Source organism: Macaca thibetana, chromosome 1 (genome assembly GCF_024542745.1).
Source record: "Macaca thibetana thibetana isolate TM-01 chromosome 1, ASM2454274v1, whole genome shotgun sequence".
In the NCBI taxonomy this organism is placed as follows: domain Eukaryota; kingdom Metazoa; phylum Chordata; class Mammalia; order Primates; family Cercopithecidae; genus Macaca; species Macaca thibetana.
Genome location: NC_065578.1, coordinates 19,904,517 through 19,930,988, shown reverse-complemented (window position 1 = coordinate 19,930,988; position 26,472 = coordinate 19,904,517). Strand labels below are relative to the sequence as shown.

Here is a 26,472-nt window from a genome sequence, read left to right as displayed (position 1 = left end):
ACTCCGTCTCAAAAAAAAAAAAAAAAACGGATTGTTACTGTCTACAAGTTTTTAATAGAAAATGGATTATTATTCAGCATAAACATGCTAAAATGGACAGTATCTCCCTTTAATTTCTGTGTTGCAAAGGGAATACAATTAGTCTTCTAATTTACAAAATCATTTTTAAAGATGTCTTACTGAATTGTAACCTGCTTTTTACTTAGCGATTATGCAAATCACTTTACTCAGAAAATGTCATCATTAAATTTCCTGCTGTAAGTCTGTCCCAGCCCTCTTTATTGCTGTTAATACTATTGTATAATATGTATAGAGACAGTAATGATGAGTTTACTGGTAGGGACATAATGTGCAGATTTGAATATACAATATTATAACATTTTGGCTTTATTTCTATTAGATATATACCATTTTTATTCATTTTTATGAAAAAGCAGTATATTGAGGTATAATTGTATCTCAGATATTATTGATGTCTGTTCCCTTTCATAGATATGCTTTCTTCCCCAGTAAATTCTCATGCAGATCCAGTAGACATCAAGTGGTCAGTTTATCATGTAGATTAAAATATTAGTTTCTCTAGTTTTCTTAATATTAGAAAAACAATTTTAAAATATTTCATTATGAAAGAAAGTAAATTAATGATAAAAATTTACATAGGCTGGGCATAGTGGCTCACGCCTGTAATCCCAGCACTTTGGGAGGCCAAGGTAGGTGGATCACGAGGTCAGGAGTTTGAGATCAGCCTGGGCAACATGGTGAAACCCTGTCTCTACTTAAAATACAAAAATTAGCTGGTTGTGGTGGCGGACACCTGTAGTCCCAGCTACTTGGGAGGCCGAGGCAGAAGAATTGCTTGAACCCAGGAAGCGGAGGTTGCAGTGAGCGGAGATCATGCCACTGCACTTCAGCCTGGGTGACAGAGTGAGACTCTGTCTAAAAAAAAAAAAAAAAAATTAAATAATATAGAGTGCATAAAGTTGAAATAGCCAGTTTCTCTCCCTTCCTACCCTTTAAGGAAATAACATTTAACAGTTTGATATGTATTTTTTTCATTTATATTTAACAAGTTTGTTAAACTAAAATCGACACAGAATATTAATAGTAGTCTAAATAATAGAACTTCCTGCTTATTTTTTTCCTCTCATACTATATTCATAGGCATCTTTCTATTTCATTATCTATAGAACTTCTCTCATTTCTTTTAAAAGCTACATAATATTCTCTTTTTGGAATGAATCATAATTTATGATACATAATTTTTTGTACTTTAGTAGAGATGGTGTTTCACCATGTACCAAGGCTGGTCTCGAACTCCTGAGCTCAGGCATTTCGCCTGCCTTGGCTTCCCAAAGTGCTAGGATTACAGGCATGAGCCACTGTGCCTGGCCATGTTTATTATTGTTTCTGTGGAAAATTCAAGGTTTTCAACTTTTCTTAGAAGACAGGCAGTGTGCTAATTACTTTGTGGAATACAGGTATTAAGATACTCTTCCTGCCATTCATTTTCTTATAGTAAGTCTGTTACATATTGTGCTTAGGTTCAAACAATGAGAAGAAATCTAAATATTGACTGCCCCATTGGTTTCACATCATAGACAAGTAAAATGAATTAAAAGTAGAGTAAAATAAAGTAGAAGACACACATGACTATTAAATTTATAATTTTGCCAAGAAGACCTTTAAAGAAAACTGCCATTTACTGCCAGTATCATTTCACATTTTAACAACAAAAGTGTAGGACTGAAATAATCAAATAGGAGCAGTCCTTTATACAAATTTTAAGTTGTTAAACCTCTGTGTGTTTGTATTTCATGATTGTTACTGTATTAATTTTGCAATATGTCATTGACACTTTTTATATATACTGAGGTTTGGGAAACTGATTTAGAACTGGGATCAGTAAACTTTTTTTTCAGTAAAGGGCTAGACAGTAATAATTCAGGTTTTGCAGGCTGTGTGGTCTCTGTTGCAGCTGTTCAGCTGTGCCACTGTGATGTAAAATCAGCCATAGACAGTTGATAAACTACTGTACGTGGGTATCTTCCAATAAAACTTTATTTAAAAAAATAAATAATGGTGGGCTTGATTTGGCTCTTAGACTGTAGTTGACAGATCCTTGATATAGGCAAATGTACTTCATTCGATGCATAAGAAATCTGAGGTCCAGAGATGTTAATTAACTTACCTAATTAATAAATGATATGCAAAAATGACTCACATTCCTAGTAGAATAAAAATGTTTTTAAATGTTTCTGACTAGCTTATTATAAATATTATATATTTATAATAATATACTATTATTTGGTAGGGCAGATTTTCTACTCTGCTAGAGTTCACAGTTAAGAAGACTTAATGCTTTGCTCATTGCATTTAATCCCACTATATTGAGATTATGTTGTTCTGCCATATTTATTAGATTAATGTGATATAGCAGGCTCTTCCGCAATCATGTTGGCTCAAAAATGTTTCATGAGAAGAATCTAGGTTTTTTTTTGTTTGTTTGTTTTTTAAGAGATCACTTTTTGGATCTTATCTCACTTACCTCAAAAAATATGGTGAAGTGAGCAGATTGTGTTGCTTGCCTGGCAGCATTTAAAACCAATTTTTGGGGTTTGTTTTCTGATTTAATTTCTGAGTCAATGACATAATAAAGTAGCACATAATTGCTAATTTAAGCTGTGCTTTGAGAATAGTTTACTCATTGTTAGAGGATGACTGAGTTTTTTTTTTTTTTTTTGGTCTTTTTACATCGAACTTACTGAAACCATAGTCATGCCCTCTGCTTAGATCTTTTCCAAATCCGATTCAGCAAACCTGATTGATACCTACAGAATTCTGATACCGCAAATCATGGTGCTTCCAACAACTTTACACTTGAAAAGTGTTATGGTGGTAGTGGGGATGTTAATGGTGATAATGAAAGTGGGCCAACCTTATTTGACTGTTTGCTTAGTACCAAGGATTTTACCTGTGTTAACTACCCTCGTACGTATTTTTTTCCTTCTTGTTACAGTGAATCAATTATCCATCTTCCTGTGGAAAGCCAATCTTGTATGCGTTTGCTGGATCCCGTCCTAGACCCATTTAAGGCTATTACTCTAGCAATTCTTTTTTTCCCACATTGACAATTTTCCCCACTTCCTCTGCTGTATTAGTGTCGTCTGTATATAGGCACACTGTTTCATTGAAACATTAAGGAAAGTTTTTTTTGATTCCATATTTTTGTCCAGCTATAGCTCTATTTTTCTGCTTTTCTTTTACAGCAAAAATTTTTAAGGAAAATATTTATACTCATGGTGTTCATTTTCTGTCTTCTCTTTCACTATTGAACCCACTCAAATCAGGCTTCACACTCTTCACTTCTCTGCCCAAACAACTTTTGTCAAGGTCACTGGTGATTTGTACTTTGAAAAATCTTACTTGACTTCTTCAGCACCATTTGATGTGGTTAAGCACAGCCCTCATTCTTTTTTTTTTTTTTTTTGAGATGGAGTCTTGCTGTGTTACCTGGGCTGGAGTGCAGTGGCCGGATCTCAGCTCACTGCAAGCTCCGCCTCCCGGGTTTACGCCATTCTCCTGCCTCAGCCTCCCAAGTAGCTGGGACTACAGGCGCCCGCCACCTCGCCCGGCTAGTTTTTTGTATTTTTTAGTAGAGACGGGGTTTCACCGTGTTAGCCAGGATGGTCTCGATCTCCTGACCTCGTGATCCGCCCGTCTCGGCCTCCCAAAGTGCTGGGATTACAGGCTTGAGCCACCGCGCCCGGCCGCACAGCCCTCATTCTTGAATAGTTTTCTGGATTTCAGCCACTACCTTGGTTTTCATCTCTTTGGCTGGAGTTTTCCCAATTTCTGTGACCTCTAACAGACGTGGAATGCCTTAGGATTTAACCATTGGGCTTCTTTTCTATCTGTATTCATTTCCTGAGTTACCTAGTCATGTTTAAATGTTGTTTATATTCTGTCAATTCCAAAATGGTTAACTGTAACTCATACCTATCCTCTGACTCCAGATTTGTGTCACTTTCTAACCACTTGATCTGTATTTGAAGATCTGATAAGCACCCGAAACTTGCCCTGTCTAAAATTGAACTCTTGATTTTTCTGCCCCAAATTCTATTACTTCAGTTTTCCTCATCTTAGTAAGTAGTACCTCTGTTCTTTCACTTGCTCAGGCATAAAACTGAAAGAGTTTTCCTTGAGTCTTCTTTCTCTCACACCAGTATCCAATTCATCAGCGTATCTATAGGCTCTACCTTCAAACTGTCCAGTATTTGACTCCTTCTCCACACCTCTACTCCAAACACTTTGGCTTGATAATAATTATAATAGTCTTAAGTTTTGAAAGTTAAAAACAGCTCATTGGGAATACAAAGAGTGGGGGAAGAAGATAATTTCAGGCAGATGGGCAGTATAGTCAAAGTCGAAGAGTTTGGTGTACTCAAAGGATAGGAGTTAGGAGTACGTTATAGCTAGAACAAAGATGTGGATTCGAGAATGATAGAAAATGTAGTTTGGAACCTGGATTCTAAGTATCTGGACTTCATCTTTAGGCCATACGTTCTCAGCCTTTTTTCCACCCCAGCATTAGGAAATTTGCTAATCCTTTATGTACCTCCATATGGCAGTAGTTCCCCATGAGTAAGGAGAAGAATTAGATCACCCCTACTTTCCAAGATAATCAGATATATTCCCTTCTGTCCCTGTCAAAACCCATAAACAGACATACACATACACCCTTGTGTGAGAGTCATGGTTGCATTTGGTAAGCCTCAGAGTAATATTTTTTAAAAGCAACACTATAGCATGATCCATGTTTTAGAAAGATAACTGTGGTGTGAATCTGTAGGAACCGGGTGTTTAGTGGTTTTCATATTGGATGTTTGTGAATGTTTGAAGACATTATATATTTTGGAAATAATTTCTTGACCACTTCAGTAACTGGAGGAGAGCTAATGGAAAAAGATGATGAAGAATGCTGAGTGTTTTTGTTTTTACCCTTTTAAAGGGATTGTACAGAGACACAGTGTCATTGATAGTTCTGTAGTGTTTGACAAACTACCTGAATGCCTATTTAATCTTTTTCTAACTTCTTAGGAACGCCTTTTTACCCAAGTCAGCCAGTGTATCAGTCCGCACCTATTATAGTGCCTACGCAGCAACAGCCGCCTCCAGCCAAGAGAGAGAAAAAAACTGTAAGAGATGTTTATTACTTTTTCTTATTTTAAATCTAAAATCTATTTACTTATCAGATAAGTTTACTTAGTCATTATTCATTTCAATTCACAAATTACTGTGCCTTTTTAAATTTATTTTTATTTGTTTATTCTTCCCTTATATTCACACCACTTGACCTGGAGGATTTGTATGGCATGTAATTAGAAGTTGTTTATACCAGTGGCATAATATCATCTTTAATTATTCACTGAGCTAGGTATGCCACATGACAACATGTGCTCCACCTTTAGAACTGGGAGGGTTTAGTGGGCTAAGGTTTTACTCAGTGTGAGGAATTTAAGCTCAGTTCTCACATCTAGACTCTTCTTTAATACCAGTCTTTTTTTTTTTTTTTTTTTTTTTTTTTTGAGACTCAGTCTCACTCTAGCCCAAGCTGGAGTGCAGTGGTGGGATCTCAGCTCAACTGCACCCTCTGCTTCCGAGGCTCAAGCGATTCTCATGCCTCAGCCTCCCGAGTAGTTGGGACTACAGGCACAAGCCACCAGGCCTGGCTAATTTTTTGTATTTTAGTAGAGGTGGAGTTTTGCCATGTTGCCCAGGGTGATCTCAAACTCCTAAGTTCAGGCAGTCTGCCCACCGTGGGCCCCCAAAGTGCTGGGATTATAGGCGTGAGCCACCGTGCCTGGCCAACACCAGTCTTAATCAGTTCTCCATTCAAGTATGAATTGACAGAAGAAAAAAACAGCACAAGAGAAAAAGAACTGAGATATTAAGGATAGCAAGAAAAGTCTTTCCTGTGAAATAGATATCTTTTAAGAAACAAAAAACAGAGTTTAGAAAATATATTCTAATTGGTTTTTATAATTTATAGGGGCTTTGTCTGTGTCTAATGAGGCAGGCCCAAGAGAATTGGAGTGTAGTAATATAAAAGTCAAATGGCAGAAAAATTGTAGAAGAGTGGCTTGCAATTTCTTACCCAACAGAACACACAAAATGGGTGATCTTTATATTCAAGAGAGACTCTCACATTCACAGATAGGTGGGGTGACTTATAGCAATACTCTTGAATTACTCTAACTTAATAAAAATTAATGAGGTTCAGGCCAGGACAGTGGCTCACACCTGTAACCCTAGCACTTTGGAGGCCAAGATGGGTAGATCACTTGAGGAAACGAGTTCGAGAGCAGCCTGGCCAACATGGAGAAAACCCATCTTTACTAAAAATACAAAAATTAGCCGGGTGTGGAGGCTCGCGCCTGTAATTCCAGCTACTCAGGAGGCTGAGGCACGAGAATCACTTGAAACTGGGAGGGAGAGGTTGCAGTGAGATCAGGCCCCTGCACTCCAGCCTGGGCGACAGTGTGAAACTGTATCTCAAGTAAACAAACAAGAAAATAATAATGAGGTTCAAGACTTTGGTTTAAAACTTGTTTTTATTATTAGAAACAAATTACTTGTGCATATATCATAATGAACAGCACATGACAATGTATCATGACACTACAGTCGGGAAACTATATGCTTTGGTAATGTTGAATCAGCATGATAGAAGTTGGACTTGAAGAACACTCTCAGAATGCAGAAAAATGAATAGAAGAAATAATGAAACTGGAAGACAGTAGTTACAGATGTTTCTAAAGAAGAAAGTAGAATAAATGAATTAAAGCTATACTTAAAAGTGTATTAGAAATAATTTTCCATACCCGAACAATAGCTGGCATTAGAAGTCTTAATTGAAGGACTCCCCTAAAAGCTTCCAGATCCAGGTAGTTTCATTAGTGAATTCCTTAAAATTCTCAAGAAGTGTGGACTGCCTTGATTAAGGTATGGTGGTAATGAACAACAGTGGTCCTTTATATCTCAGCATTCTCCCAGAATACAATGCCTAGACGCAGACACTTATCTCCTTTACAGCACCAACTCCACTGATATCTGTAAGCATAGGGTAGCGTTTAAAAAAATTAAAATAAGACCATACACACTTCTGTGCTTATTGCATTTTTTCACCTACCAGCACATCTTAATGATTATTCTGTGTCAGTTCAGTTCATGTAGATCTGCCTCATTCTTTTTTTTTTTTTTTTTTTGAGACAAAGTCTTGCTCTTGTCCTCCAGACTGGAGTGCAGTGGTGCCATCTCAGCTCACTGCAACCTCCGCCTCCCGTGTTCAAGCTATTCTCCTGCCTCAGCCTCCTGAGTAGCTGGGATTATAGGTGCCTACCACTGCACCTGGCTAATTTTTGTATTTTTAGTAGAGACGGAGTTTCACCATGTTGGCCAGGCTGGTCTCAAACTCTTGACCTCAGGTCATCCACCCACCTCGGCCTCCCAAAGTGGTGGGATTACAGGCGTGAGCCCGGCCAGATCTGCCTCATTCTTTTTACTGACTGTTAAGTGTTTAATTCTAAGGACCTAAGATAATTTTTATTTTTTTGAAACAGAGTCTTGCCCTATTGCCCAGGCTGGAGTGCAGTGGCGCGATCTTGGCTTACTGCAACCTCCGCCTCTCGGGTTCAAGTGATTCTCTCGCCTCAGCCTCCTGAGTAGCTGAGACTACAGGCATGTGTCACCATGCCTGGCTAATTTTTTGTATTTTTAGTAGAGACGGGGTTTCACCGTGGTAGCCAGGATGGTCTCGATCCCCTGACCTTGTGATCCGCCCGCCTCAGCCTCCTCAAGTGCTGGGATTACAGGTGTGAACCACTGCGCCTGGCTGACGTAAGATAATTTTTGAGCTATTCTGTTCTCGATCAACGTTTTTCCAGTCTTTGCTGGAAAAGGCATGATTGCAGTCAGCATTATTACATAGTATTTAAGGTTGTTTTCAGGATAAATTATTCCTCACTCGTAGGGTATTTATATTTTTTATTTTGGTAAAGAACTTCAGAGAATCATTTACAGCATTTAAAACTTTATTCTAGGCCAGGTGCTGTGGTTCACGCCTGTAATCCTAGCATGGGAGGCTGAGGCACAAAAATCGCTTGAACCTGGGTGGCGGAGATTGCAGTGAGCTGACTTCGCGCCACTGCACTCCAGCCTGGGTGACAGAGCGAGACTGTCTCAAAAAAAAAAAAAAAGAACTTTTATCTATGTAGTAACTTTCATATATTAAAAGTATTTTATGAAACTTATATGGTAAATAAAATCAGTCCAACAGGTTCTTACAAAACAAGTATAAATATTAATAGTTTGCCTTTTTGACCTAGAAATCCAGCCAATTAGGTTTCATTTTAGCTGTTATTCTAATTAGTTCATGTCAGAGCTAATGGCCTACATTTATATGATGGATCTGTGATTGAAATAAAGTCGAAAGTGGTGATTATCACCTTTGATATTTGACAGGTTTCCCAGTTTGCACCTTTAACTCACTCATATGCCTGTAAATTTGCTACTAAGACACTCATCTGTACATATGCCATTTTATTTAACCTTATAGATAAGAATTCGGGATCCAAACCAGGGAGGTAAAGACATAACAGAGGAGATTATGTCTGGAGGTGGCAGCAGAAATCCTACTCCACCCATAGGAAGACCCACGTCCACACCTACTCCTCCTCAGGTAAGACATAGTGAGTTGTAATGGATGGCACTATTTGTTCACTAACCTCTACTGAATTCTTCTTTCTTCTATAGCCACTTTCTGTACTTTTCATTTCCATCAGTTGTCTCGCAGCCTCGAATATCTAAATGGTATTTAAACAGACATGTTTTTTCTCTTTGCAAATGATAATATTTTTAAATTTTTATTGTTAATATATTTATGTATTGTTTTCACAATCAGAGCACAGGTGAGGTGCTACCACTCTTCTTAATGAACTATTGCATGATACCAAAAGGAGCTGTATTCTTGTGAAAATCTCATCATTAAATGAGTATTTCACATTTCACATGGAACCTTAGGATTTAAGTGCTGCACACTTTGTTAATGCAAACATTAAGGTTGAGAATTTAACATTTTACCAAACAGTGTTGCTTGAGATGATTGCCTGTGTTATTGAGAGCATATTAGGATGTATAACAGGTATACTTCTTACATTTTAGAACTACATAAATGAGCTTCTTGAGTGGAGAGTGTCTTCTTTAATTACAGTCATCTCTTGTTATCCTCAGGGGATTTGTTCAAAGAAGCCCCCTCCCCAGTACCAAAATTCATGGTTGTTCAAGTTCATTATGTAAAATGGCATAGTATTTGCATATAAACAGTGCACATCCTCCCATATACTCAAATAATCTCTAAATTACTTATAATATCTAATACAGTATAAGTGGTTGTCATACTATATTATTTTTAAATTTCTATTATGTTTTTATTTAAAAATGTTTTTTTCCTTTTTATCCACAGTTGGTTGAATCTGTGAATGTGGAACTTATTAATAAATTGTCAGTTAGGCACCTTTTTCTTCCTGGTGAAGAATGTGGTTATCATAATCTCCTAAGATTTTACTTTCTTGTTTTTAGAAATCAAGATATTGTAGAAGGAACTGGAGTTTAGTAAACTATAATAGAGATTAGAATTCTGCAAATCTGACAAGATTTGTATTTCAAGGCTGGGCAGCGCGTGTGTCTCACACCTGTAATCCTGTAATCCCACCACTTTGGGGGGCTGAGGTGGGTCAGATCATCCGAGGTCTGGAGTTCAAGACCAGCCTGGCCAACATGGTGAAACCCTATCTGTACTAAAAATTACAAAAATTAGCTGGGCATGGTGGCATGTGCCTATAATCTCAGCTACTCAGGAAACTGAGGCAGGAGAATTGCTTGAACCCAGGAGGCGGAGGCCGTGGTGAGCCAAGATTGTGCCACTGTACTCCCCAGCCTGGGCAATAGAGAGAGACTTCGTCTTTTAAAAAAAAAAAATTGTATTTCATTCCTATGTCACTTTAAATTTTGATAAATGATTTAGAGACACATGGTTTTCACATCTTAAAAATTGTCTAAAGTGAAGCCAATTGCAGGTACAGTGGTGCATGCCGATAGTCCCAGCTATTTGGGAGGCTTAGCAGGAGGATTCCTTGATTCCAGCTTGGGCAACGTAGGAAGATCCTGTCCCTTTAAAAAAATGGTCTAAAGTGAAATCCTCATGTCTAGAAACAGATAAAAAGAAAGCTATTAAGGAGTAGGGGGCTGCTCTCTCTCTCCTGTTTTATGCTTGGATGGTAAAGGGGTTCCTTGGAGCCCAGTTTACAAACAAGTGATACAGATGATCGTATATAAAGCATTTCAGAATGATAGACTACTGACTTAATTTTAGTAGTACAGACAAAAATAAAAAGTTCATAAAAATGTTCTTAAATACCAAAGTCACAAACAGCTGAGTTTAGAGCCCCTTGGAAATCTGTGAATTTGAGAAAGCCTTAAATTTAGTACTTTGTTGTAACGATGTGTTTTCTCTTGGAAATGATGGTATCTAGCTGACATTTATCTCAGTCTTTCATTATCCAGATGAGTATATATGTGCATCTGGACATGTGAGTTGTAAGTTCATGTTAATAATTCTTCATCATTCCTCATTATTCCCCTAGGAACATTCCAATTTTGGAATGATTAAGAAGGTCTTATATTTAGTCTCTTCCCTGGAAGTAAGCATGGGATAAGCAAAATTTCCAAATTGAAGTAATCTATATATGTGTTCTGTTAGGTGGGAATACACTATAGCAAAACTTTGGGATTAGTTGATCAGTGCAGTCAAATTTTAGTCTGTATTTTCAAACATTAAAATGTTACTACTGTCAAGCCAGATAAAGGATAGACAATCCTTTGTTGATTTCTGTTTAAATTCTCAATCTGGACATATATGTGTCTTTTTGCACTTAAATGCCCTCTGGGATGTGATTGGTTTCCTTTAACCTTCCAAGCTTGGTTCCCACCCTCTTCTGGTATCCCTCTGTGTTTAGCTACAGAAATCTTTTTGCTCTTTGTCTTTCCCCAGAGACTGTGGTTCTGAATATGAGTGTATATTTCTCTGTAATCATAAAGAACATTGAATCTACACTTTGAGCAGATGAAGGCCATCAGTCAATAGTTGTAATGTTGGTAGTTCTTTTTGAGAAGTGTAACATCAGTTATAACGCATAAGTTTATTAGGTGACTTGTATTTAAATCCAAATGCATGAAATTCATAGAATGAACGAATAGCTTTTTAGCAGAGACATGTGTACTAGAGATATTTCATTTTCCTCTTAAAAACAGCAGCACAATCATGATGATGGCAACTGACATTTGACCTCATTTTCTGGAACGTCATAGAAAGTGGTACACAGAGGGCTGGATGCAGCGGCTCACGCCTGTAATCCTAGCACTTTGGGAGGCCGAGGTAGGCAGATCACTTGAGGTCAGAAGTTTGAAACCATGCTAGCCAACATGGTGAAACCCTATCTCTTCTAAAAATACAAAAAAGCTAGCCAGGCGTGATGGCAGGCACCTGTAATCCCAGCTACTCAGGAGGCTGAGGCAGGAGAATCGCTTGAACCTGGGAGGCAGAGGTTGCAGTGAGCCGAGATAGTGCCACTGCACTCCAGCCTGGACAACAGAGAGAGACTCTGTCTCAAAAAAAAAAAAAAAACTGTTGACCCAGTGTTTCAGAAGAAGCTACAAATCTTTAGTTATGTGTAAAAAAGCTGCAAGTTATAAATATTGGCAACTAATTTCATTAACAAAGTAGCACTCTGCCAGTCAAAGAAAACTCACTAGATTTAACTTCAGTTTTACTAGTTTTCAATTTTGACATCAATCTAGATAAATACAGAATCATGTCTGGTTAGAAGACTACAGATGAGACAGCCATCTGCGTAAGAATTTAGGATTAAACAGTAAATACTGTAGTACTGGACTTAGAGTACCTGCTTTGAGTTAGATATAATCACTTATGCTGTGGATAGCCAAGCCTTTCCCTATCACCGAGGGAAGTCCCAGACTCTGTAAAGGGAAACAGAAGACCCGTTACTAAGACCTGACTGGTGCAGAGGTGACCAAGTGGGGCAGAATTGTAGCACAGATATCAGAAACCCATTAATGGTGGTGGTACATGTAAAATAGAACAGGGAGGAGGTTTAAAACTTTGACTTGGAATCAGACATACTGGGTTTCAAGTCTCGGTTCCACTGCTTAGCTTTGTAACTTTAGCCCAATTACTTTATCCCAGGGCATTACCTTCTACATTTAAAAAGTAAAACCTATCAAACAGAGAGTATTAAATGAGACAAAATATTTAAAAATTGTTTAAGTTCACTGTGTGGTGCACAATGAGTATTCAGCAAATATCTGTTATTAGTATTGCAATTATTTCAGGAGGCACAGAGAATGACTGGAAGAATGTGGGAAGGCTTTACCGCAGAGACGCCATTTGATCTAACTTTCATGGGTATTCACAAAATGAAAGGGAAAGGGGTATTTAGACAGAGGAACAGCATGTGCAAAAATGGGAAATTAGATGAAGGGAGGCTATTATTATATTTCAGGTGAGAAATTAGTTGAAGGAGAGGAAACCAGTTGGAGAGATGTTTAGCAATTAATTATTAACTAGATAAGGACTCTAAAAAGGATGACCATATAATTTACCATCTAAATTGGGGCAGTTGTGGAAATGAGTGGCAATGCTATTGTTAATGCCAGCACAGCAGGCATAATCAGTACGGCACATGTAAATGGGGATGTAAGTTTTCTCTAGATGTAAAGGAGAGAGAGAGTCAGGGATGCCTCTTCATGTTTAAAAATACCTCTTTTGTGGTGAAACGTAATATTGAGTATACATGGGGAAGTTTAAAGAGGGAGATAATGAGTTTGATTTTGGCAAGCAGTCAAGCCATTGTGATTTTTATCTAATTTGGTCTTGAGGTCTCTCTGTCAAGAATGGCCATAAACCAGGATGGCCACTCTCTAAGAGAGCCCTGACCAGGTAAAAGTTACATTTGGGTGTGTTTGTCAGATAAGACATAATGAGGAAGTGAAACCAAAATGCATGAAACAGAAAAAAATTTACTACTTCCTAATCCCAGAGAGGTTTACAGTGGTGATGGGAGACTGATAGGGGAGCTCTGAAGACATCAGGGAACTCAGGTGGAGAGAGAGAGAAGGAAGACTTGTGGGACTGACTGTCCCTTTCTTAAGGTCCATGTCCTCCGTTAGGCTTCCTCACTGGAGTTATGCATTTGCTAGTTTGAAGAAAACACTCTCCAAGGGTGAACTTATTTACGTGAGTCTGGTGTTAACCATTAGGTTGTATCATGGTCAGCAGCTATGAGATGTGTTGTGTTCTGGATCAGTGAGATGAGGAACAAACGGCCTCTTTCACAAGCAACTACACAGGAAGGAAACATTTGAACTAGGCCAAAGGAGAAAGGGTACAACTGGGTTTCAAAAACATATGCCAGACCTAAAAGTGGATGCTGAGGGAGCAATTATATTTCATTTGTGACACAAGCTATGAGCTAATTGAGGGAAACTGCATTGGGTTTCTGTGAGGAGAATGGAGAAGAGAAACAAATTTTTGCTGCTGCTGTTTTTACCCTAATAAGAAGTAGACAGAATTTCAAACTGTTCTTCATAAGTCTTAAAATTTTCTGTGGGCTAACTAGTAGAGATATTCTCACATATTTAGGAAATATGCATACGTGTATATACATGTTCCCGTACAGAGAATCACAGTGCATAGATGGAGGTGCATGACTGGTATCATGGAGCACTAGAACACTTGCTGCTGGTTTTCACTCTGTTACTTAGATTTATAACCTTGGGTCAGAACGTTAAGTTCTTAAAACCCCTATTTTTTCATCTGTAAAATGAGGAATTGTACGAAATAATCTGAGAGTTCCCTTTTAGTTCTTACCTATTAAAGTGGGAAAGAAGGAAGAATTTTGTTACTCGCTCAGTATCAAATATCTCAGCTCTTCATGATGACAATAATGCATAAGGAATATCCCTGTATTTAGAAATAAGCTAGCTATTATGCCTGATAGTCTTCGTGGAAACCCTGTAGGGTAAAAATAAATACATGATGCCATGTCAAAATTGTCTACTTCCGAAGGGGATGAGTGGTGGATCAAAAATCACTTTTTTTTTTTTTATTTAAGATGGAGTCTCACTCACTTTGTCACCTGGGTTAGAGTGCAAGTGCAGTGGCACAATCTCGACTCACTGCAACCTCGGCCTCTTAAGTAGCTGGAATTACAGGCACGTGCCACCATGCTGGCTCATTTTTGTATTTTTAGTAGAGACAGGGTTTCATCATGTTGACCCAGACTGGTCTCGAATGCCTGATCTCAAGTGATCTGCTCGCCTCAGCCTCCCAAAGCTCTGAGATTACAGGCATGAGCCACCATGCCCGGCCGAAGATCACTTAATTTTAAAAAATGAATTATGTACCTTTCTTCTTGATATACTCTTTTCCCCCCCGCTTCTAGAATTATTCTTGTAATGAAACACAGTTGTAACATGGGAGAGAGTCCTATGCTATGGGGCTTTGGGGTAGGAAATTATGGATTGATAGCATATCTTAGGCAAGATACAATTTCTCCTACCATTTGGGAAAATTAGTAAAGTCAGCAGGTTATTCAGTCTTTTGTTGAGCTGCTTATGAAGTTGATACCTGCAAACCTTAAATTCCATGACCATTTATTAATTACAATTGACCCTTGAACAAAATGGGTTCATTCATATGATAATTTTTTTTCAGTAAATATATTGGAAAATGTTTTGGACATTGTGATAACTTGAAAACTCCCAGATGACATACTGCCTAAAATTATCAAAAAAAGAAAAATTTAGATATGTCATGGATGCATAAAATATATGTAGTCTATGTTTTCATTTAGTGCCATAAAATATATGCAAATCTATTATAAAAGTTAAAGTTTATCAAAACTTAGGTACACAAATACAGACCATATATGATGCCATTCGCAATTGAGAGAAGTGTCAACAGACATAAATACGCAATCTGGACATGGTGGTGCACGCCTGTAATCCCAGCACTTTGGGAAGTCGAGGTGGGAGGGTTGCTTCAGCCCAGGAGTATGAGACCAGCCTGGGCAACATAGCAAGACCATGTCTCTCAAAAAATAAATGAATAAATAAAAGAGGCAATATTACATCCTAACTTCATAAAATTAACTGTAGTACATACTGTACTAATGTAATTTTATAGCCACCTCCTGTTGCTATTTTAGTGAGCTCAAGTGTTGAGAGTATCTGCTTAAAATACCCTGTGACACTAATCATCTCCAGATGAGCAGCTCACTCTCTTGTAAATTGTGCCTCATAGTAAAAAGTGATCTCTCTTTGTTCTTGCATATTTTTTCATCGTGTTTAGTGCATTGCCATAAACCTTGAATAACACCATGGGACCTATACAGAGTGCCACCAGTGATGCTGGCAGTACTTCCAAGAAGCAGAGAAAAGTGCTAACTTTACAAGAAAAAGTTGAATTGCTTGGTATCTACCATAGATCGAAGTCTGCTGCTGTGGTTGACCATTTTAGACAGATGATTTATTTTATAAACAGATGATGTAAACTTATGGTATTGATGAATACAGTATAGTGTTGTAAATGTATTTTATCTTCCTAATGGTTTTCTTAAACACATTTTCTTCTAGCTTACATTATTGTAAGAATATAGTATATAATAAAACATACATACATACTGAGAAAAAATATGTTTTATCGGTAAGGCTTTCAGTCAACAGTAGGCTGTTACTAGTTAAGTTTTTGGGGAGTCAAAAGTTATACACAGATTTTTAACTGTGTGGGGTCAGTTCCTCTAGCTCCTGAATTGTTCAAGGGCCAACTGTAGTTCATTCCATGGTTTAGCAGTAATAGTTTCCTAGAATTGGGTCTATAGCTTTGGTTATGATATTCATGTTATAAGTTGATATGTGCAGTAAGTAGTTACATTCCTGCATGAAAAATTTGAAGGTGATACCTAGTATATTGTAAACAAACCCAATCTTTCAAAATTTCATTTTGTCATCTCAGTCATAGGCACTGATAAATTAATGGCATTCTGTACCTTAAAGCATACGGGTGTGGTTTTGTTTTAGTGGTGACTACGATAAAAATAGTGGTTACTAAATTATATTGTTCTTTATCTTTAATGAAATAACTTATCATTAGTAACCTCCCTTGACTTAAAAATGGTGCTTTTCAATAATATGTAAAGCCTTGTAGACTTTAAATAGGTATCTAAACTGGGGTGGGTTCTCTCAAAAGTTTTTAAATGGGACATTTGAAAAGTGTCCTATTCTGTTCATCATGATGAACAGAGATCCTTGCTTTGTTATGATGTTTCATAGTTTAAAATGAATTTGTATACAATATATGGTTTGATAGAGGAAATAAGACCTAATGTTTGGTAGATCAGTAGGGTGACTATAGTTTATAATAATCCGTTGTACAGTTTGAAATAGCTAGAAGAGAAGAATTCAAATGCTCCTACCATAAAGAAAAGACAAATATTTATCTTCAAATTATATAAGTACATTAAATTTTTACGTGTACACTAAAGCTGTGTACATCTGTTATGCAGTAATAAAAATTATTATTTTTTTGAGATGGAGTACTTGCCCTGTCACCAGGCTGGAGTGCAGTTGTGCGATCTTGGCTCACTGCAACCTCTGTCTCCCTGGTTCAAGTGTTCTCCTGCCTCAGCCTCCTGAGTAGGGGGGATACAGGCATGCGCCACCATGCCCAGCTAATTTTTATATTTTTAGTAGAGAAGGGATTTCACCATGTTGGCCAGGATGGTCTCAATCTCCTGACCTCGTGATCCACCCGCCTCGGCCTCCCAAAGTGCTGGGATTACAGGCGTGAGCCACCACACCCGGCCAATAAAAACTATTTTGAAAGAATTTGCACACAGACCATCAAAGGTTCCTACTTAGATTTGTAGAGCAAGGTTGTTTATTTCATCAGGTCTGTCTCCAACATGGTTTTTAAAAAATGTGTTATTTTTAAATACATCTGAGATTCTCCAGCTTCAATGCCTGTAGGAATTTCCTAAAGCAAGCAAGAAAAGAATATTTGATTTACAGCTATTTTGAAATACTTAACCTTCTTTGAGAAGCCAGTGGAGCAAGTATGTTTTAAGTTGCTTGGGTATCCCAATAAAAATAAGCCTATGGGACACATTAGTAAAATTAAATTTTGTGTTTTTCTTTTGACCTGTTTTCTCATAATTCTTCATCAATTTATGTGAATGCTTTTGCTTTTATAGTGATTTAATTTTACCTTGAATGCTGTAAACCAGAATCCTAATTATAAAGAAAGTGTGACTTAGATTTTTGTGTGTGTGACAGTTCCTGTTCCTACTGCCTACATTGGACATTGAGCAACGGTATTAGAACTTGTAGCCATCCGACAACTATGATAGTTGTAAGTGATCACAAAAAGTTCTGTGAAAGATCACAAGAAACTATCAGGCTTAGTCTTTTATTTAAAATATATTTTCAAACTTAAAATAACTTTATACAAATGATAGGTCTTCATTGGAAAAGAGTGGTAAAGAAGGAAATCTTAATCCTAACTCTTGTTAGCAAGAATTAACCATTGTTAACTTTTGTTAGAATATCTTTTCAGATATCTTTTAGTGCATGTGCATATATACGTATACATCTCTGTGTGTGTGTGTGTGTGTGTGTGTGTGTATATATATATGAGAGTGTGTGTGTGTGTGTGTGTGTGTGTATATATATATGTTTTTATAATTAGAGACAGAGTCTCACTCTGTTGCCCAGGCTGGAGTGCAGTGGCATGATCATAGCTCAAACATATAATTTAATACTTATGGAAGCCATTTTATAAACTAGCATTTTTTTCAGTGATCACATAGAAATGTTTATGTTTGATTATATTAAAATGTCTATATGACATGCCTTTGTTTTAATGTACCATAGTTTATTTACATGACGGGTATTCATATTGTTTCTTGTTTGTCACTATATTAACAATGCTATGATGAACAACTTTGTTTGCTTATTTTTGGGTTACTGTGTTGTCATTTTCTACCTTCCAGAAATGTACCAGTTAATCTCTTACCCAGCAGTGTAAGAGAATACTCTTTTCCCTATATAATTGCTTATCTGACAGAATAAAAAACAAGATCTTGTTTAATTTTTGTGTATTCTTATGAAGTTAAGAAGTTTTTGATGTTCACCAGTTATTTGTGGGTATATGAATTATGTGTTGTACATATGTCTTTTGAGTGATGATTTTTGTCTGATAGATTTATAAGAGTGATTTACATGTTAAATAAATCCTTTGACAGATGTTGAAATGTTTTTCTTGTTTGATGATTGTGTTTTAGCTTTGTTAATCATGCCTTCTGTTATATGGAATTGTTAAATTTTCTGTTTTATTTATTGTTTTTGAGATGGGGTCTTGTCTGTTGCCCTGGCTAGAGTGCTGTGACACAGTCACAGCTCACTGCAACCTTGACATCCTGGGCTCAAACAATCCTCCCACCTCCTGCCTCAGCCTTCTGAGTAACTGGGACTACATGCACATGCCACCACACCTGGCTAATGTTTTTTATTTTCAGTAAAGATAAGGTCTCGCTGTGTTGCCCAGGCTGGTCTCAAACTCCTGAATTCAAGCGATAATCCTGCCTCAGCCTCCCATATTTCTGCTACGAGCCACTGCACCAGCTGAATTTTTTTTCTTTTTCTTTTTTGAGACAGAGTCTCTGTCGCCCAGGCTGGAGTTCAGTGGCACGATCTTGGCTCACTGCAACCTCCGTCTCCTGGATTCAAGCAGTTCGCCTGTCTCAGCCTCCTGAGTAGCTGGGATTACAGGTGCCTGCCACCATGCCCGGCTAATTTTTGTATTTTTAGTAGAGACAGGGTTTTGGCATGTTGGCCAGGCTGGTCTTGAACTCCTGACCTCAGTTGATCTGCCCACTTCAGCCTCACAAAGTGCTGGGATTACAGGCATGAGCCACCGTGCCCAGCCAGAATTTATTTTTGATATGTACACTTATATATCAAAATGCACTTAGGTTAGTTTCACATCTTTGCAATTGTGAATTGTACTGCTGTAAACGTATGTTTGCAAATCTCTTTTTCATATAATGACTTCGTTTCCTTTGTGTAGATACCCAGTAGTGGGGTTGCTGGATCAAATGGTAGATCTACTTTTAGCTCTTTAAGGAATCTTTGTACTGTTTTCCATAGAGGTTATGCATTCTCACCAGTTTTACATTCCCACCAGCAGTGTATAAGCATTCCCTTTTCCCCACATCCACACCAGCATCTATTGTTTTTTGACTTTTTAATAATGGCCATTCTTGCAGCAGTAAGATGGTATCGCTTTGTGGTTTTAATTTGCATTTCCATGATCATTAGTGATGTTAAGCATTCTTTCATATTGTTTGTAGGCCAATTTATGTATCTTCTTTTGAGAAATGTCTATTCATGTCCTTTGCCCACTTTTTGATGGGATTATTATTATTATTATTGTTGATTTGTTTGAGTTCCTTGTAGATTTCTGGATGCCAGTCCATCAGATGTGTAGTTTGCATCTCTATGGGTTGTCTTTTTACTCTATTGTTTCTTTAGCTGTGCAGGTTTTTAGTTTAATTAGGTTCCATTTATTTATTTGTGTTTTTGTTGCATTTGCTTTGGGGTCTTAGTCATGAATAATTTGCCTGGGCTGATGTCTAGAAGAGTTTTTGCAATGTTATCTTCTAGACTTTTTCCAGTTTCAGGTCTTATATTTAAGTCTTTGATCTATCTTGAGTTGATTTTTGTATAAGGTGAGAAATAGGGATCCAGTTTCAGCCTTTTACATGAGGTTTGCCAGTTTTTCCAGCACTATTTGTTAAATAGGGTGTCTATTCCCCAATTTATGTTTTTGTATGCTTTGTTGAAGATCAGTTGGCTGTACTTTATTGGCTTTATTTCTGGGTTCTTTATTCTGTTCCATTAGTTTATGTGCCTACTTTTATACCAGTACCATGTTGTTTTGTTTACTGTAACCTTGTATAATTTGAAGTAATGTGATGCTCACAGATTTCTCCTTTTTGCCTAGGATTGCTTTGGCTACTTGGGCCCTTTTTTGGTTCCTTATGAATTTTAGGATTGTTTTTTCTGATTCTGTGAAACATATTGGTATTTTGATGAGAATTACATTGAATCTGTAGATTGCTTTTAGTATAGTATGGCCATTTTCACAACATTGATTCTTCCAGTCTATGATTATGGGATGCATTTCCATTTGTTTATGTCATCTGTGATTTCTTTCAGTAATGTTTTGTATTTCTCCTTGTAGAGATCTTTCACCTCCTTGGTTAAGTATATTTCTAGGCATTTCATTTTATTTGTGCAGCTGTCATGAAAGGTATTGAATTCTTGATTTAATTCTCAGCTTGGTCGTTGTTGGTGTATAGCAGTGCTGCTGATTTGTGTCCATTGATTTTGTAACCTGAGACTTTACTGAACTCCTTTATCAAATTTAGGAGTCTTTTGAAGGAGTCTCTAGGGTTTTCTTTTTTTTTTTTTTTTTTTGAGGCGGAGTCTCGCTTTGTCGCCCAGGCTGGATCTCAGCTCACTGCAAGCTCCGCCTCCTGGGTTCACACCATTCTCCTGCCTCAGCCTCTGAGTAGCTGGGACTACAGGCGCATACCACCACACCCAATTAATTTTTTGTATTTTTAGTAGAGACGGGATTTCACCGTGTTAGCCAGGATGGTCTCGATCTCCTGACCTCGTGATCCACCCACCTCGGCCTCCCAAAGTGCTGGGATTACAGGCGTGAACCACCGTGCCTGGCAGGGTTTTCTAGGTATACAATTATATCATCTGCCAACAGCGATAGTTTGACTTCCTCTTTTCCAATTTGGGTGCCCTTTATTTCTTTCTCTTACTTAATTGCTCTAGCTGGAACATCCAAAACTATGTTGAACAGAGGTGGTGAAAGTAGGTATCCCTGTCTTGTTCCTGTTGTCAGGGAGAATACTTTCAACTTTTTCTCATTCAGTGTGATATTGACTGTGGGTCTATCATATATGGATTTTACTATTTTGAGGTAAGTCCCTTTTATGCCCACTTAGTTGAGGATTTTATCATAAATGGATGCTGGATTTTGTTGAATGCTTTTTCAGCATCTGTTGAGATGGTCATATGGTTTTTGTTTATAATTCTTTTTATGTGATGTATCACATTTATTGACTTACATATGTTAAACCATCCCTGCATCCTTGAAATAAAACCCACTTGATCATGATAAATTATCTTTTTGATGTGCTGTTGCATTTGGTTAGCTAGTATTTTGTTGACAGTTTTTACATCTGTGTTCATCATGGAAATTGGTCTGTAGTTTTTGTTTTTTTGTGTGTTCTTTCCTGGCTTAGGTATCAGGGTGATACTGGCTTCATAGAGTGATTTAGGGAGGATTCTCTCTTTCCCAATCACTTGGAATAGTTTCAGTAGGATTGGTATCAATTCTTCTTTGAATGTCTGGTAGAATATAGCCATGAATCCATCTGGTCCCAGGCTTTTTTTGTGTGTTGCAAATTTAAAAATCTGATTCAATCTTGCTGCTTGTCATTGGTCTGTTCAGGGTTTCGCTTTCCTCCTGATTTAATGTAGGAGTGTGGTATGTTTCCAGGAATTTATCCATTTCCTTTAGGTTTTATAGTTTGTATGCATAAAGTTGTTCATAGTAGTCTCAAGTGATCTTTTTTATTTCTCTGGTGTCTGTTGTAGTGTCTCCAGTTCCATTTCTAATTGAGCTTATTTGGATCTTCTCTCTTTTCTTGGTTAATCTAGTGAATGGGCTATCTATTTTTTCAAAGAACCAATGTTTTATTTCATTGATCTTTTGTAATGCTTTTTTTGTTTGAATTTTATTTAGTTTTGCTGCAATTTTTCTTTTTCTTTTTCTTTTTTTTTTGAGACAGAGTCTTGTTTAGTTTGTGCTTGTGCTTGTTTTTCTAATTCCTTGAGGTACACACACATTAGGTTGTCAGTTTGTGCTCTTTCAGACTTTCTGATGTAGGCATTTAGTGCTGCAAACTTTGCTCTTGGCACTTCTTTTGCTGTACTCCAGAGGTTTTGATAATTTGTGTCATTATCATTTGATTCAGATAATTTTTCCATCTTGATTTCATTATTAACCCAGATATCATTTAGAAACAGATTATTTAATTTCCATGTATTTGTATAGTTTTGAGGGTTCCTTTTGCCTCCAAGAACTTTAAAAATCATTTTTCTTAAGCCATCAAGCTTTTATTTTGAGTGTCTGGGTTTCCTCTCATCATTTCTGACCTTGGCAACCTTTCATTGCTTTCAAGGAGTCCATATTCATAGAATTTTTGAAGTGTATATGGGGATTATGGGAACTACAAGATGAGATTTGAGTGGGGACACAGTCAAACCATATTAGTATAGGATTAATTAGTATAGAAAGAACTGATCTATGTGGCTGATGACTGTTGTAGTCCTTATATCCTATAATTCCTGCCTTAGAGTTCAGTGGAATTATTGTTACTATTATATTATTGCTATGGTCATTATTTATTTTTTTATTGCCTTTGTATGAAAGGAGGTGCTTGTTATGGCATGTCATATATTATTATATTATGAGAACACTTCAGAACTTCAGGTTAGATACCTAATTTTTGACTTGATCTCTGTACTCAGGTATTTCACAAGCACTTCAACCTCAAAACTGGAGTTCATGGTTTTCCTCTAACCAAACCTATGATTTCCAAACCTTATGTCTCCTCCAGTGTTCCCTTTCTCAGACTGGCCCCTATCTCAGAAACCAGAAACCTAATGTTTTTCTTTTTACCCCTCTGTCCTCATAGATCCCCTCTCTACCATGTCTCATCAGTTACCTAATCAAGCCCAGTCAGTTTAAGTAAAATTCAGTCACTGCCCCCCATTATTACCACCAAAATTATTGCCCTTGGACTACTGAAGTTACTTTGAAAACTGTTTTCTTGTGACTGCTGATTCCTTGCTCTAGTTCATTCTCCATGCAGTGGTCAGAATTATCTTTATAAAATATCAGCCAGGTGTGATGGCTCATGCCTGTAATCTCCACATTTTAGGAGGCTGAGGTGGGAGGATTACTTGAGCCCAGGAGTTCAAGACCAGCCCAGGCAAAATACTGGGACCCCAACTCTACAAAAAATAGAAAAAAAATCGCTGGGCGTGTTGGTACACACCTGTGGTCCTAGCTGCTTTAGGAGGCTGAGGTGAGAGGAACACTTGAACTCAAGAGGTCGAGGCTGCAGTGAGCTGTGATTGCGCCATTGCACTCCAGCCAGGGTGACAGAGTGAGATTCTGTCTCAAAAAAAAAAAAAAAGAAAAAGAAAAAATACCTACAAAATAAAACACAAATCTGATTATATCACATTGCTGCTTAAAACCTGGCCCTGGCTTCCCATTGCTATGGGGATAAAGACCAAAACCCTTGGTCTGGCCTGTAAGGCCCATCTGCCTGGCTCCTGCCTGCCTCATTTCACACCAGATTCCTCTGTTTTTTCTGCATCCCTCTTACCTTTTACATAAGGTAGGTGATCACGGAATACTTTTCCTTTTAGAGCTTTCATACATGTGTTCTCTCTGCATGAGATGCGTCTACCTGCCCTTCTTCCTACATGCCAACATTCACATTGATTATTTGAAACTCAGCCTGAATGTTGCTTACTCAGAATATCTTCCTCACACACATCACAGTCAGAACCCCAGATTATGGGTCATCTTTGTACTCTTACTTCCCCAGTAAAGCATTTGTACTTATGGTAATTAAATGATTAATTTTGTGGTTTATGCCATATGTTTCCTTTGTTAGAATGTAAGCTCCATGAACCCAGGAATTTTGTCTTAGCCTTGAGTGGGTTCATAGTGTTTTGTGCAAGTTAAACATCAGGAGGAAATACGCATATATTGACACACACATTTCTAATGAGAGAATGGGAGAAATTCCTCCTTAAGAAAGAAGCATGTTTTGGTACTTTTTCCTGGCATTGTTAAATATACTATTGTTTTGCTGCTGCTTTTTTTTTGAGACGGAGTCTCACTCTGTTGCCTAGGCTGGAGTGCAGTGGCACGATCTCGGCTCACTGCATCCTCCGTCCCCTGAGTTCAAACAATTCTTCTGCCTCAGCCTCCCGAGTAGCTGGGATTATAAGTGCCTGCCACCGCGTCCAGCTAATTTTTGTATTTTTAGTAGAGACGGGGTTTCACTGTCTTGGCCAGACTGGTCTTGAAATCTTAACCTCGTGATCCACCCACCTCAGCCTCCCAAAGTGCTGGGATTACAGGCATGAGCCACCGTGCCTGGCCTTTGTTTTGTTTCTTAACCTTCATGGTGTTTCTCAGTGGAGGCTATATTTGTTCATCCACATATTTTATATATGTTAAATACATGAGGTATTTATACAGGATGATGATGATGATTATTATTATTATTATTATTTTGAGACGGAGTCTTGCTCTGTCACCCAGGCTGGAGTGCAGTGGCCAGATCTCAGCTCACTGCAAGCTCCGCCTCCTGGGTTTACGCCATTCTCCTGCCTCAGCCTCCCGAGTAGCTGGGACTACAGGCACCCGCCACCTCGCCCGGCTAGTTTTTTGTATTTTTTAGTAGAGACGGGGTTTCACCGTGTTAGCCAGGATGGTCTCGATCTCCTGACCTCGTGATCCACCCGTCTCGGCCTCCCAAAGTGCTGGGATTACAGGCTTGAGCCACCGCGCCCGGCCTATACAGGATTATTTTAAAGTCATTGAATGGTATTCTTATGATAACAGTAAATCAACTTTTTGCTTATATTTATGTAACTATTTGAAGTCTCTGGCTTTCTCTAAATCAATTATAATAGAGCTCAGCGAATATTTTCTGTAGTGGGCCAGATAGTAAATATTTTAGACTTTGCAACCATATTGTCTCTTTTAGCACTCTTCAATTCTGCCATTGTGGCACAAAAGCAGTTATAGATAATATATAAATGGATGGGTGTGTCTCTTCCAATAACATGTTATTTATGGGCACCAAAATTTGAATTTTGTATAATTTTCATGTGTCAAGAAATACTGTTTATCTCTTGCTTCCCCCGCCAACATTTGAAATTGTAGAAACTTACCTTGTGGGCAGTATAAAATCAGGTATATGGCCCCAGGGGTATAGTTGTTGACCCTTGTCTATAACCACCTCTGTAAGTATTCTATCATTTATGTGATTAAAATAGAAGACAAAATAAGGTGATCCCCTTTCTGGGCAAAACAATGTCCCTTTGTAAAGAAAAATGGGCCGGGCGCGGTGGTTCAAGCCTGTAATTCCAGCACTTTGGGAGGCTGAGAAGGGCGGATCACGAGGTCAGGAGATCGAGACCATCCTGGCTAACACGGTGAAACCCCGGCTCTACTAAAAATACCAAAAACTAGCCGAGCGACGTGGCGAGCGCCTGCTGTCCCAGCTACTCGGGAGGCTGAGGCAGGAGAATGGCGTAAACCCGGGAGACGGAACTTGTAGTGAGCTGAGATCCGGCCACTGCACTCCAGCCTGGGCGGCAGAGCGAGACTCCGTCTCAAAAAAAAAAAAAAAAAGGAAAAATGAATTTTAAATTGTGGAAAGAAATATTTAAGAACAATTTTAGATTCTGTTGCCCGTTTACTTACTAGGTAAACATTACGTTTTTAAAAAACGAATTCCTCCAGTATGTGGGCCTAAGCTTACCATGATCTCTTGAGGTCAGTACTTTACATTTAGTATATAAATCTTTGAGTAGATTCTAAAGGAGAATTTATAAAGAATTTTTCTCAAACACTATCAGGAATCGACTATCTTACCCTCCCTTAAACTCTTTTCATTCCAGTTTATAAGAGAAACATTTTGGCCGGGCGCGGTGGCTCAAGCCTGTAATCCCAGCACTTTGGGAGGCCGAGACGGGCGGATCACGAGGTCAGGAGATCGAGACCATCCTGGCTAACACGGTGAAAACCCATCTCTACTAAAAAATACAAAAAACTAGCCGGGCGTGGTGGCGAGCGCCTGTAGTCCCAGCTACTCGGGAGGCTGAGGCAGGAGAATGGCGTGAACCTGGGAGGCGGAGCTTGCAGTGAGCTGAGATCCGGCCACTGCACTCCAGCCTGGGCGACAGAGCGAGACTCCATCTCAAAATCAAAAAAAAAAAGAGAAACATTTTATTTTTTTCCTTGTACCAATCAGAACCTTGATTTTGAAAAATTTGATGGGGGATTTTACCATTTACATAAATTATAAGCTGTTGCAAAGAGTTGCTAAATGACCCTGACCTTTTAACTCTGACTTCCTTAGCATCTTTATTGAGTTGTTTTAT

The 26,472-nt window shown here is 38.1% G+C and overlaps 1 protein-coding gene across 21 annotated transcripts in view; it reads left to right on the top strand.

The window, feature by feature from the left end:
- Positions 1–26,472, top strand: part of EIF4G3 (eukaryotic translation initiation factor 4 gamma 3) — a 374,608-nt gene that overhangs the window by 205,924 nt on the left and 142,212 nt on the right. For all 21 annotated transcript variants that reach the window (XM_050789764.1, XM_050789766.1, XM_050789763.1 and 18 more), the window contains 2 exons: positions 5,098–5,195; positions 8,615–8,737. In XM_050789764.1, the coding sequence (XP_050645721.1) occupies positions 5,098–5,195; positions 8,615–8,737 (221 nt within the window). The remainder of the gene's footprint in view (positions 1–5,097; positions 5,196–8,614; positions 8,738–26,472) is intronic.